This window comes from Pipistrellus hanaki (assembly GCF_964339955.1).
Source record: "Pipistrellus hanaki genome assembly, chromosome: 1".
In the NCBI taxonomy this organism is placed as follows: Eukaryota; Metazoa; Chordata; class Mammalia; order Chiroptera; family Vespertilionidae; genus Pipistrellus; species Pipistrellus hanaki.
In genome coordinates this window covers 60,898,504-60,912,633 of record NC_140503.1, presented here as the reverse complement: position 1 = coordinate 60,912,633, position 14,130 = coordinate 60,898,504, and the positions used below count along the sequence as shown (strand labels likewise).

Below are 14,130 nucleotides of genomic sequence, written 5' to 3'. Positions count from 1 at the left end.
ATAGGATAGGACTTGAATTAGGCTCTGAGTGATTAGAAGGATCTGTATGGACATGGAAGAACTGGGAAGGCATTTCCTGTGGGAGATTTAATGTAAACAAATACTACAGACAAGCTTGACTTAACTGAGCTGCATGATGTATTGTATATAGATGAGAAGTGGAAAATAAGACATAAGTAGGCAGTAGAATGCCAGAGTAAGGAGTTGATGGTTTGGAGTGGGATATATAACTACACACCAGAAGTCTAGTTAAAACCTTTTGTAATCTAGACCTGTAAAGTAAGACCTTATCATTGAGATTAGAGAGAAAAATGTAAGTCAGATTCTTTTTAAATCAGCTGATTGTATGTCAAACAAGAGGAAGGAAAAATCAAAACAGACTCCAAAGATTTGAGATTTCTAGTAAACTAGGAAATGAAAAGTCTTGAAACTATTTGTATATAGTGTATGAGATTATGCTTGGCAGAAAGGAATTCTTTTTTCTTGGCGACTCCATTTGAGTATTTAAATTCTTTACTTCTTCTAGGGTAAACCAAACTCCATGGTGTTGGCAAATATTGTATTATTCAGATCACACTGAGATTTGGACTAAGTCAATTAATCATTATCTTACCTTCTGTTAGAAGGAGCTCATCTTTGTTTTAAGAAGTAATTAACAAAACAACTTTGAACTTTACCCTTAGTTGAAAGGGCAATGTCTGGAGATTGAATGGCTATCATAACTGCTGAAGAGCATTCATCTTTTAAGAGCTTCATAAGCATTCATACTTCCATCTAGTTTGTCTCAGGGTGTGATAACCAAAAATGGGATACAAAGGTTTACAGACTCGGCATTTTTACTCCTCAAAGGAGTTAGGAATGGAGGAACTTTTGTTATACTGTCATAACTTCTGATAAGTGCTTTCATGTGATAATCATCTTTGTGTCATTACTACTAGAGAAAAATAGAGTTAAGTTGCTTTGATTAACTTCAGTGTTGTTTTAGGCACAAGAAGTTACAATTTGACAGTGTTCTATCTGTGCTTGTCCATTGGCTTCCTATATTCTAAGACAAGTCTGTTGATCTCTTTAGACCTTGGATAAGTCTCCAAAATTGCATATTTTATTAACTATGACTGTCCTTTAGGGTTTAATAGATTACTATAAGCAAACAAGTTAGAAATGCACAGATTTTTTTTTTTATCCAAATGCATAGTTAACTATGTTTTGCAGACTTATCCCTTTCTCCTGTGTTCTTTTTACCCTCTTGGAAGAGTGCAGAGGAGAAAAAATAAATTTTATTTAGATTAGATATTAAGAGAATAGCAAGGAGGAAGAAGTCCTCCCTAGAACTACAGCAAAATCAGTTCTTAGTCAGCAGTTGAACAGGAAAAGCAGTGAATCCTAAGATAGTTTAATATCATAGGAAATGAAACTACAGAAGTATTGATTTTATTTCTCTTTGTGTATCCCAGCCAAGAATGGGCAAGATTTTCTTGGACACTTGTGAAAGAGAAGATCGAATATGGTCCTGAAGCAGTCTTTTGCCTCTAACCTTAGCAGAACTCTTTCTCAGAGGGTCAAGAAAAGGCACTTCTTAACAGATGGAATCACGGGGTTACTATAATAGAACAGTTGTTCCCTGAAGAGAAGAGCGTTAGAGATGTCTAATTGTAATTGCCTTCCTTCCACCTATCTTTTATGTCATTGAGTCCTTGGTCTCTATGGTATCTCTTGTCCTTAGTTATATCTGCTCTCATTTCTGTCAATGTTTTGATCTTTTCAGTTTCATCTGCTGGTTTCTGTTTAGGCTTTTCATATAAACAGCCATGCCACGAGTTTCTCAAAGGTCAAAACAGGGTCTTAATTTTCTTAGTATAAGGCTAGTACTAATTCTGGTATTAGTAATAACAACTCGGGTCCACGGTCTCTATCTATCGTTCAGAAATCTAAAAGACTCTGAAAACCAAAGGTTTGGGTTTTTTTGTGTGTGTCATTTTCATAATGTGGTACCACAACTCATTAATTAGGCCACAAAATGTAACCTGAACTGAAGCTACTTATACTCTTTATTACACTTAATACGTCAATTTGTTTCACTGCAGAAATATTGATGTATTTGATCATGTGGTAATGCTCAAAATGTTTCGCATCCAAGGGTTTGGACAAGAGCTGTGGGCCTATAATGTTAATTTAGACTTACTATTCTGAGCACTTCCAATTTAATCCTAACAGTAACTTTAATATGAGATAGACTTTCTTATTTTCACCATTTTACATTTGGGGAAAGATAGGCACACAAGAGGCTACACTAGCGAGCAGAAGAGCTGAGATTCAAAACCAGGCAGAGCCCTAGCTTTTAACTGTATCCTGCATTTCTTGACATTGGCAACAAAAGAATGAACTTTTTTGTTGTAGCTGTTGTTAGATGTATTGCTATATAGAAAATGTCTTTTGAGTAGATTTATTCTTTGAGATTTTCATTTGTTTAGTATATTCATTGAAGCCAAGTCAGCAAATCTTCCCTCCCCCCCTTTTTTAATTTAATTTATTTTTTTATTTATTTTTATTTTTATTGTTCATATTATTACAAATGTTCCTTCCCCCCCCCCACCATTGCTCTCCTCCACCAGGTTCCTACCCCACCCTCTGCCCTTTCCCCACTCCCCATTGTCCTCATCCATAGGTGCACAGTTTATGTTCAGTCTCTTCCCACATCCCCCTCTCCCCTTTTCCCCAAGAATCGTCAGTTCATTCCCCTTCCATACCTTTGATTCTATTATATTCAATAGTTAATAATGTTCATCAGATTTTTTTTTTTAATTTCCTTGGTTTTTAGATTCACTTGTTGATAGTTACGTATTTGTTGTTCATAATTTTTATCTTTATTTACTTTCTCTTCTAAAAGAACCCCCTTCAGCAATTCATATAATTCTGGTTTGGTGTTGATGAACTCCTTTAGCTTTTTTTTATTAGTGAAGCTCTTTATCTGGCCTTCGACTCTGAGTGATAGTTTTGCTGGGTAGATTATCTTTGGCTTTAGGTTCTTACTATTCATCACCTTTAATATTTCTTGCCATTCCCGTCTGGCCTGCATGGTTTCTGTTGAGAAATCAGCTGACAATTGTATAGGTGCTCCTTTATAATTAACTACCTTCTTTGCTCTTGCTGCTTTTAATATTCTCTCTTTGTCTTTTGCTCTTGGAATTTTAATTATGATTTGTCTTGGTGTGGTCCTCTTTGGATTCCTTTTGTTTGGAGTTCTGTGCACTTCCTGGACTTGTAAGTCTCATTCTTTCCCCAGGTGGGGGAAGTTTTCTGTCACTATTTCTTTCAGTATGTTTTCGATATCTTGCTCTCTCTCATCTTCTGGGACCCCCATAATTCTGATAATGTAAGGTTCCTTACATTATCTTCAATTTTCTGGATTCTCTTGCCTTCTAGCTTCTGCGGAGGAGTGTCTTCTGGCTCTTTATGTTCCAAATCTTTGACTTGATTCTTGCGATCTTCCATTCTGTTTTTTGGACTCTGTATAATATTTTTTATTTCAGACAATGTATTCTTTATTTCTTGTTGATCCCTTATCATTTCTCATTGATTCCTTATTAATTCTAGTTGATCTCTTTTCATATCCTCATAGGTCTTATTGATCTTTTCTAGGAAATTCTTGAAAAACCTTAAAAGCATAGATTTGAACTCTATATCCAGACGCTTTTTGTCCTCCATTTCTTTCGTTTGTGATCTATTTCGTTGTCGCATTTCACAGCTACAGATGGGGCGGGGTTTCAGGGTGGAGCCTACAGCCTTGGCTTCCGTCAGCCCCGCCCTATGCGGCTCCTGGGTCTCAGGGTCCTTCAGTGCTCCGTGCGCGCCTCTCGATTTTCGCCTGCTACCAAACAGTCTAGGCTTTCCCCCAATGAGCCCGCTATTGGGGTTCAGTTCAGTTAGAAGTGGAGTTGGAGCTGGCGTTCAGAGCAGTCTGGAGCCCCAGTCTCCTTCCCACCAGGGCAATCCTGCTGCACAGCCAACCGTCCCTTCTCTGCGTGCAATGTGCGTGCCTCCGGGACCTCCTTTCGCCGCTCCCCCGGGGTTCCGCCTTACAGCCCAGCTTCCTCTGTTTGAGCCTGGGTCCCCGGGGTCTGGTCTAGAACTGGGGTTCAGAGCAGTCGGAACTGGGGCCCAGTAAAGTCGGAGCTTTTATCTCCTTCCCGCTAGGGAACGCCAGCCAGGCACTTGGCCTCCCTCCTCTCCGGCTCAGTCCTCTCCGTGCGCGCTGCGTGTCTCCGTACCTTAGGCTTTTCCAGCTCCTCCGCTCTTCCTTCTGGTTTTCTCCTTGCTTCTCGTTGTAGAATTTCCAGTCAGTCGACTTTCCTGTAGTTCTGGGTAATGTCCATTTTATATTTTAGTTGTATTTTATTGAAATTGTTGTGTGTGTCTGCGGCTAGGTGTTTACCTGTGCAGCCATCTTGGATTCTCTCCCCCCCCTTTTTTTTTTTTAAAAAAATAAGACATGGAAATAGCTTTACTTAACAGAACCTTGTATTAGAAAGGAATTGTAACTTCAGCTAATTTTTTAAAAAAATTATTAGATTTTAAAAATAAGACTACCAGGATTATACTAGAAAATTGTGAATAATGTCATGTTAACTTGCTACTATTTGAATCCTATTGTAAAAGCAAAATATCGCATATCCTTATTAAAAATTTTATATCTTTGCAAATAACTTTGAAAAGTTGTAATTCTAAGTAATAAGAGTTTAAAAGGAGGCAGACTTAAAATGGGAAGTCTCAGGCTAATAAACTGCCTGGTTGTACCAATTTAACCATTCTCAGACAAGGTATTCTTATGTCTTGCCTCTCTTCATTCTGTGCTTATAATGTCAAACATAATAGCACATAGTTTGAAGGCAAATTGGTATTTCAGGATCATTTCCTAGAGAAGTTCAAATTTGGTACTAAAGATTTTACACTATTCCAATCCTGTGTCATATTAAGGTGTAAATATTCAGCTCTCATTGGTTAAAATAATATTGAATTATATTTTAGTTCACATTTGAGTGCTTCCTTCATCCTGTTCACTGAAGGGATAGAAAGATGAGTAAGGCATATCTGTGGTTTTATTTATCACTTGTGACCTGGGACCCCTCCCCCCTGTGCCATGGTACCACCCCAAGTCCCGGAGTTCCTGCCCCGCGTGGCCAGTGTGCCACCGGATGGCCCTGAGTCCTGGAGTGCCGCCCCGATCCCCACCTCCAGGCCACATGCAGCATGCATGCGGGGCTGCAGCAGCCCCAGTGAAAGCCACACCCCTACTGCTCCGCCCCCACTGTGTGCACCACTGTCTTGAGACGGCATGATGGTGTGAGGGTCAATTTGCATATTACCTCTTTATTACATAGGATTTCTCTTATTTTTGTGCCTCACATGGTACCTGATATTTGTAGGTACTCAATAAATAGTTGTTGATTGAATATCCTTGAGAAACTTGTTGGCTGATGATTGAGTTGGCATGTAAAATGATTTTTTAAAATTAAAATATCAACAAAAATTATAAGAGAAGTAATTAAGAAAAATCTGTAATCACCAATAAAAGAGTGAGGAAGTTTTACAACCTTTCCATTAGTATTTGTCTTCTCTTCATATTAATTTTCATAATTTTAGGAAAGAATATTATTAGCCACACATTCTTAGGAAAGATGAAGTATGCTCTGATTAAATAGTTTTCTTATTTTTTCTTTTTATCTAGATTCTCAGATGTTGCTTATTTCTGTGGAATCAGGCAGGAATTTAAATGCATTGTGTTTTGAAAACTCTAAAGCTGCTTCTGTTCTGTTTAACTGGCATTTACTATATTCTGCATTTCACTCTCTCACCTAATCTTTTCCTTTCTAATCTGCTTACTAAAAATGAAGATTTAACATCAGAAGCCGCTCTCAGTAACTGATCAAAGGGAACATTAAGATGCAGTCTATGGCGCAGTTGGGGCTGTTAACCTGCTATCTAAAGGTGATGCTTCAAATGGCTTTTCTGTGCATGTGCATGGATTTTGTGAATGGTGGAGACTGTCCTAAAAACTGTGCTGTGGTGTGCAATGTAAAGTGAATTTGTTCTTGATGGGTGCTGTCTGCCAAGAGATGGACTTAACAAAAAGGACCTTAATTTATAATACCACCCTTTGACTAATGGCTCTGATAACTAAGATTTTGCTAAACAACATTTAATATTACAAAAATATAAAAATCCCTGAAGCTTTTGCTGGTTTGACTCAGTAGATAGAGCATCAGCCTGCATACTGAAGGGTCCCGGGTTAAATTCTGATCAAGGGCAAATGCCCATGTGGTGGGCTCGATCACCAGTAGGGGACATGCAGGAGGTAGCCAATCAATGATTCTCTCTCATCATTGATGTTTCTAGCTCTCTGTCCCTTTCCCTTCCTCTCTAAAATGAATAAAAATATAATTTTTAAAAATACCCCTGAGGTTTTCCTAAGGGGATTTATTTATTTATCCATTCATTTACTACTGGTTTTTTGGTTAATCTTCCCCCTGAGGATATTTTTTTCATTAATTTTCTAGAAACAGTAGAAAGGAAGAAGGGAGGGAGTGAAGGTAGGAGAGAGAGACATTGATGTGAGAGAGACACATCAATTAGTTGCCTACCACTGTGGCCCAGGATCAAATTGCAACCCAGGTATGTGCCCTTTATTGGGAACTGAATCAAAGGCCCATTGGTTTGTGGGCTGACGCTCCAACCACTGGGCACACCAGCCAGGACCTATGGGGTTTTAAATAGGTTAATTTTTTTTTTAATGGCCACCATTTAGGCCATTACCAAACTGAGGAATTAATTGCCCAATCCAGTTATCTTAAATGTCATTTGGAACAAGGTGGGATATAAAATTTAAAATGTTACCAATATTTAGTATCTGCTTTTTAAAAATAAAGGTTCCCGCCCTAACTGGTTTGGCTCAGTGGATAGAGGACGGACTGAAAGGTCCCAGGTTGGATTCCAGTCAAGGGCAAGTACCTTGGTTGCGGGCACATCCCCAGTAGGAGGTGTGCAGGATGCAGCTGATCGATGTTTCTCATAGATGTTTTTAACTCTCTATCCCTCTCCCTTCCTCTCTGTAAAAAATCAATAAAATACATTTGAAAAAATAAAGGTTCCCCCTCTTTATATATGTTACGATCTGCTCCATAATTCCTAATATGTCATGTGTTAGTTTTCTATGGTTTCATGTTGAATTAATATGAAGCTAACTAATCTTGGTTTTTATAAAAGTTATCCCTTTAGTCAGACTACTGTTTACTATGTTTCACTCTTTCATTTTGAATCTTTATGGAAATTATGAAGATGTGGTTAAATGTTAGAAAATTAAGTATTTGATTTTTACCCTGTTTTTTTCTTGGTCTCCTTTTTCTTCTTCCATGTAGTCTGATTATACAAAACCACACACACACACACACACACACACACACACGCACACACACATTATAATTGATATTTATTTTACCCCTTTTCTCCTTTATATGAAAGAAATTTGGGTAATATTTGGCTTTCTTTTGGCTGATCAGTACTAATGCTGACAACCAAAACTAGAAAAAGAAACTGTTAAAGTTATTGTGTTCTTATCTTGATACTTGTTTTCTGCTTTTATGGAAGTTTGTTAAATTAATTAAGGGATATTTTAAATTTTTATTTCAAACCTGTCATTTTTCAATGAGATTTATAAGGGAAAAAAATGGTTAAAGGTTATTAGACTTATTAAACTGATAAGAGGTAAATTTAACTTTCCCAATAGAGTTCTTAATTGCATTAAACAATCTCAAATTTGAGTAACATTTTATCATAAAGTCTAATATCTTCCTAGAGGGGCTATGAATTTTATTATGCAAAACAGTTCTGTTGCAGATCAGAACCTTATTTCTAAAAATATGTTTTTTTAACTTCAGAAAGAGGAAGTGGGGGGGAGAAAGAGAATCATCGATCTGCTGCTTCCTGTACTCACCCTACTGGGCATGTACCTTGACTGGGAATCGAACCATGATCTCCTGATTCATAGTCGATGCTCAACCCTGAATCATACTGGCCAGGCCAGAACCATTATTTTTTTTTACCGTAAACCAAAACATCCTGGGCCTACATGGTCTTGTTATGTGAACATATGCCAACTATATTCAGCTACTTGTAGAGCTCAAAGCTAGGGACTGTTAATGGGCCAGAAGAGCAAACCTACCAATTGGTAATCTGTGCACTTTAAAGGCATGAACTGTTAACTAAGGATCAGGTTGAGGTTGAAGCCAAAGAATAAAAATTTTTGTCTAATGCTTTACAAAGCAATTTTGCATCCATTATCAACAGAATTTTTCATAGCTCTGTAAACTGTTAATTATTGTTATTATCTTAGTTTTACATAAAACTCTAGAGATGGAAGTTTGCTTGAGGTTTTACAGCTACTAATTGTTAGGTTTGGGATTAGGGTTCAAGTCAATTTACTACAACTCTCGTAGCTTTTTAAAAAATATATTTTTATTGATTTCAGAGAGAAGGGGGGAGGGGAGAGGAAAATATAAATGATGAGAGAGAATCATTGATTGGTTGCCACCTGCACACTCTCCATTGGGGATAAAGCCCAAAACCTGGGCATGTGCCCTGACCAGCAATCAAACTGTGACCTCCTAGTTTATGGGTTGACACTCTACTATTGAGCCACACCAGCTGAGCTAAATCTTGTAGCTTTAATGAAAAGAAAAATTCCTGGTTTATGCCTTTGCTGTCTCTCGATCAGTGGTGGGGAACCTTTTTCTGCCAATGGCCATTTTATATTTATAACATCATTCACAGGCCTATACAAAATTATCAACTTAAAAATTAGCCTGCTATATTTGGTCAAACATTTAATTAACTGACTCCTAATGCCTTGGCAGGGCCAGACCAAGTGATTTCTGGAGCCTTATACAGCCCTTGGGCTGGACGTTCCCCAACCCTGCTCTAGATCAGTTCCTCGGTGTCTCAATATATAGAAAACCAAAGACTGTTACAGTAATCTAAAATATTTCTTCTAAAACAGATTGTAAGTCCCTTGGAACAGTGTTAATCTTCCCTGCCTGGGTAGCTAATGACCTAAAACAGTAACAACAAAAAATTCCCAGGCTTCACTTCATACATATTGAAGCAGAATTATTTTATTTTATTATTATTTTTTTAAATATATTTTATTGATTTTGTACAGAGAGGAAGGGAGAGAGATAGAGAGTAAGAAACATTGATGAGAGAGAGAGTCATCGATCAGCTGCCTCTTGCACACCCCCTACTGGGCATATGCCCGCAACCAAGGTACATGCCCTTGACCGGAATCGAACCCGGGACCTTTCAGTCCCCAAGCCGATGCTCTATCCATTGAGCCAAACCGGTCCCGGCTGAAGCAGAATTATTTTAGTGTAACCTGTGCACCTGTATGTTCAAAGCATCCAGGTTACTCTGGTGCTCAAATTAGGTGAATATTACCTTTGAAGCATTTAAGACCCTTTGTAAGAAGACAAATTAAATCCATTATTTTTATCAGTTAATGCCCTTAAAAATTGATAACTTTCAAAGGTGTTCTAATTTGGTGGGAGAAGCTCTAGGGTAATATTGGCAAGTGACAGGATCATGAGCAACTAGAAGGTTTTACCCAGAGTGGAGGTGCTGAAAGAGAAATAGACCTATCACAAGGGTGAAGATATGAAACCAACTGCATTTAAAAATCACTTCTTCATAAAAATACAGATGTCATGTCATAATTGCATGAAAAAAATTGCAGTTTTTCCCCAACCTGTTTAAAAATAAACATGACAATCCAATGCAAAGCTGTAAAAAAAAAAAAAAAAAAAAAAAAAAAAAAAAAAAAAAAAATTAAAAGTCAGCTTGTTATATAATTTCTCCTTGTTATTGGAAGAATATCTTCAGAGATCCATTCCTCTTAAAGGGACAAGGGTTTAGTAACCAGTTTGATTCTTCATTTATAGACTGGCTTAATTGAACCTCCTTCATATCATGTTAAAACAGTTTGCATCTTATGCCCCTTATATCTAGTTGTATTCCATTGAAATTGTTGTGTGCTGCTGTGGTTAGGTGTCTACCCGAGCAGCCATCTTGGATCCTCCTCTGCCCCTTATATCTAATTGTGAAAAGAAGAATTCTAAAAAATTTAAGGAATTTCAAATATTATCTCTTAAAGTTGAGAAGGAGGTTGGAGTATGTACATATCTCGTGATAGACCAAGAGCCCAAAAGTCCTGTCTTAATACATAAAGAGTAGACTTTCAGAAACACGATGTCAATATTAAGTGACTTATGGATTCCAGCCTTCAGTCTTTGACCTGTTCTACAATCTGACATGCTGATAAAAATCCCTCTTATATTACTTCTATTATATCTGGTTATTCACTTTCTGAAAAACTAATGTTTATGCCAAGACCAGTTTGGCTCAGTGGATAGAGCGTCGGCCTGCGGAATGAAAGGTCCCGGGTTCGATTCCGGTCAAGGGCATGTGCATTGGTTGTGGGCACATCCCCAGTAGGGGGTGTGCAGGAGACAGCTGGTCGATGATTCTCTCTCATCGATGTTTCTAACTCTCCCTCTCTCTTCCTCTCTGTAAAAAAATCAATGAAATATATTTAAAAACAAACAAAAAACCTAATGTTTATTTTGTTTACTAGCTATTACTCTGCTTTAGAATTTTGCCTGAGATCTATCTTATTAACAAAGAATACATGTAAATCAGTTTCACCAAACAGATAATTATAAAAATACTAGAGGCCTGATGCATGAAGATTCATGCAAGAATGGATGAATTTGCTCCTTTCCACCTTTGCTCCAGCCTGGAGCAGCCTTTCCGCCTTCCCACATTGCCCAAAGGCCCAGAGTGGCTGGGGTTTTGCGGATTGCCTGCATCATCGCAAGCACCCTGCCCCAGCTGCTCAGCAGGTGTATATGCAAATTAACCGGCCATCTTTGTTGGGTTAATCTCCATACTACTCATTGTCTGGTGGGGTTCATGAAATTACGGTCAATTTGCATCTTTCTCTTTTTTTTTTTCTTTTTCTTTCTTTTTTTTAAAAATATATTTTATTGATTTTTTTTTACAGAGAGGAAGGGAGAGAGATAGAGAGTTAGAAACGTCGATGAGAGAGAAACATCGACCAGCTGCCTCTTGCACACCCTCTACTGGGGATGTGCCCGCAACCAATGTACATGCCCTTGACTGGAATCGAACCTGGGACCTTTCAGTCCACAGACCGACGCTCTACCCCTGAGCCAAACTGGTTTCGGCTCCTTCTCTTTTCTTAGTGTAGATATAATCTCACCTTGCTCCAGGGAAGATTTTTTAAAATATATTTTATTGATTTTTTACAGAGAGTAAGGGAGAGGGATAGAAATATTTAAGAGAGAGAAACATCAACCAGCTGCCTCCTGTACTGGGGATGGGACCACAACCAAGGTGCATGTCCTTGACCGGAATCAAACCGAGGACCTTTAGTCCCAAGACCAGCGCTCTGTCCACTGAGCCAAACTGGTTAGGACCAGGGAAGATTTATCATAGCTTATTACTAGACAGATTAATTAATAAAACATAATAGCATAAATTAGAAATTAATTGTGAGAACTTAAAGTGGAACCAAGAAAGGCACTTTGAGAACTAGCTCTTTAGTGTTCATAGATTTGTTTACCTTTTCAGTGCCTCTTATCAAAAAAGTAGTAGTACCCTTTCTTTAGCATTAATGATTAAGGTCCAAGATCTAATTCTGTTTGCAAAAAATGAATCCTCACATATCTATTAAAGAAAGAGCCACTATTTTTATAAAATCTCTCCTCTGCTTCTGTAGTTTCAAAACTTCCTTATTAACATATTATGTGGAATAAATCAGAGGCCAGTGTTATAGCCATATTCTGCTTTGTTATATATATAGAAAAAAAACTAAAATTGTATGAGTGAAACTGTACCTATGCAATCAGTAAAATGTTTTATTTGTGTGGTTGTTTTTTGTAATAGTTATTTTTAAAATTTATTGATTTCAGAGAGATGAAGGGAGAAGGAGAGAGGGAAACATCAATGATGAGAGAATCATTGATCGGCTGCCTCCTACTGGGGATTGAGCCAGCATCCCGGGGCCCAGTGACCTCTTGGGCCCAGTTAACACTCAAATGCTGAGCCACACTCAGCTGGCTCTTTTAAAGTAACTTAAGTATACCATTACTATTTATACCAGTTTGAGTAGTAAATCCCTTGGTAAAATTCTGACTTTGGCTGATTTTTGTCTATTTCAGTTACATCTAAAGCATATGCTTTTATTTTTAAGAGGCCTGGATTTAGGGTTTTTTTTTTTTTAATTAGAAAAAATAAATTCTTAATGAAAAAATCCTAAACCAAAGAATTTATAACTGGCACCAGTTTGGCCAAGATTGTTAGTTATTCATTGGTTTTTCAATTTGGAAGTAATTCATTCCCTTCCTTTATGATGTTTATTTGTTAAGAAATCCTTTTTAAAGTTTTAATGCAAAATTCTAACTTAAAAAAACTGATCAATTGGACCTGTTCTGGTTCAAGTAAGAGGCAGCTGGTGTCCAAGTGTTGCCTACTCAGCCTTCTTACTTTTCCAGCCTTCAACCTGAGATGCCACCGAGGAACCTTTAAGACATCCCAGAACACTTAGCCTAAGAACACTTTGCCCTAGTGTCCATTTACCACTTTTTCTGGAGAGTGTCAAAGGCTGAGGGAACCTTAAAAAATAAAAATGCATTTTGCTACTTGCTGACTGCTTAATTAAGATTTGGTGGAAGTACTTGAACTTTGAAAAAAAATTTTAATGTCAGTGGGCATTAAAATTCATCTTTATTCCTATGCCATATTGTGATGGTTCAGAGTACAGATAATCTATATCTAGCTGCATGTAAGTGGCTGTTATGGTAAGGATACAAAGGTCATCCTGAGGGTAACAAGCACTAATAATTACAACTCTCCCTCTCCTGCTTTTTGGTGTCTGCACTCCTGACTCTTATATAGGACAAAGAACTTTGAGTCTGGTAAGGCCTATAAGACAACATGGGGAGATGGCGGAGACAACTCTTCTAACAAGGTAGTATCTAAGCAGCCAGGCCGAGTAACAAATGGTCAGCCTCAGCAAGCAGCCACAGGAGCAGCCAATGATGGATACATTAAACGGTATGCAGCTCCTTTCAATATTCTTATCCCTTTCCTAAATGAATGGCTCACTGAGGAAGATGGGTATAGTTATACATGAATCCTAACTCATTAGTTAGAAATAGCATTTATTTCATTTTAAAAATTCATTTAAAAAGCTGCCTTCTGACAAAATGTTGACTGTGGTATATCAGCCTTCAATTATGGGTTTTTCTTTATATTTTTCAGTACTTTCCAAATTACTGATGTAAGCTGTAAATAGGAAAATGTGTTTTAAAATGTGTCCTCGAGCAAGGGTTAACCAAATCCCTATAAGAATAGCTATAAAGAGTCAGATAATAAATATTTCAGACTTTGCAGGCCATACAGTCTTTGTTGCAACTACTCAACTTTGTTGTCGGAAGGTTTGTTAAAACAAATTGCTGAGATCTACTTCTATCCTGTTTCAGTAGATCTGGAATGGAGTGTAAGAATTAGCATGTTTTGTCTCTAAGTTTTCAGGTTATACTGGGAATCACATTTTGAGAAGCACTGTTCCAGAGTTTACTTAATTGTCTCTTACATGGCTTTAAGACACTGTGCTTTCTTTTACTAGTCTTTCCATTTTTACTATGGAATGCTTCTAAGGTAACCTATGTTCCCTTGGGTCTAACATTGCTTAGAGTAATTTTGTTTTTATGCAAACTAAATCCAGACTTAGTCTATTTAGAATTCACCACAAACTTAATTAACTATCTTTTTGTGATAGTATAACAAATGATGCCAGAGAAGATGAAATGGAAGAGAACCTGAGTCAAGTGGGCAGTATCCTAGGAAATCTAAAAAGCATGGCCCTGGACATGGGCAATGAGATTGAGTCTCAGAATCGACAAATAGACCGGATCACAGAAAAGGTAAAAGCTTCTTAGTGCCATCAGAAAATGAGGCATTTAGTACAGTGAGGCATTTAGTAATGGGTAACGTGCTCAG

The 14,130-nt window shown here is 37.6% G+C and overlaps 1 protein-coding gene across 3 annotated transcripts in view; it reads left to right on the top strand.

Moving 5' to 3' along the window:
• The window catches only part of SNAP23 (synaptosome associated protein 23), a 43,092-nt gene that overhangs the window by 25,227 nt on the left and 3,735 nt on the right, over positions 1–14,130 (top strand). For 2 of the 3 annotated variants that reach the window (XM_084903883.1, XM_084903884.1), the window contains exons 6-8: positions 5,726–5,758; positions 13,024–13,182; positions 13,910–14,054. In XM_084903883.1, coding sequence (XP_084760009.1) covers positions 5,726–5,758; positions 13,024–13,182; positions 13,910–14,054 — 337 coding nt within the window. The remainder of the gene's footprint in view (positions 1–5,725; positions 5,759–13,023; positions 13,183–13,909; positions 14,055–14,130) is intronic. The other variant, XM_084903885.1, reaches the window with a different exon arrangement.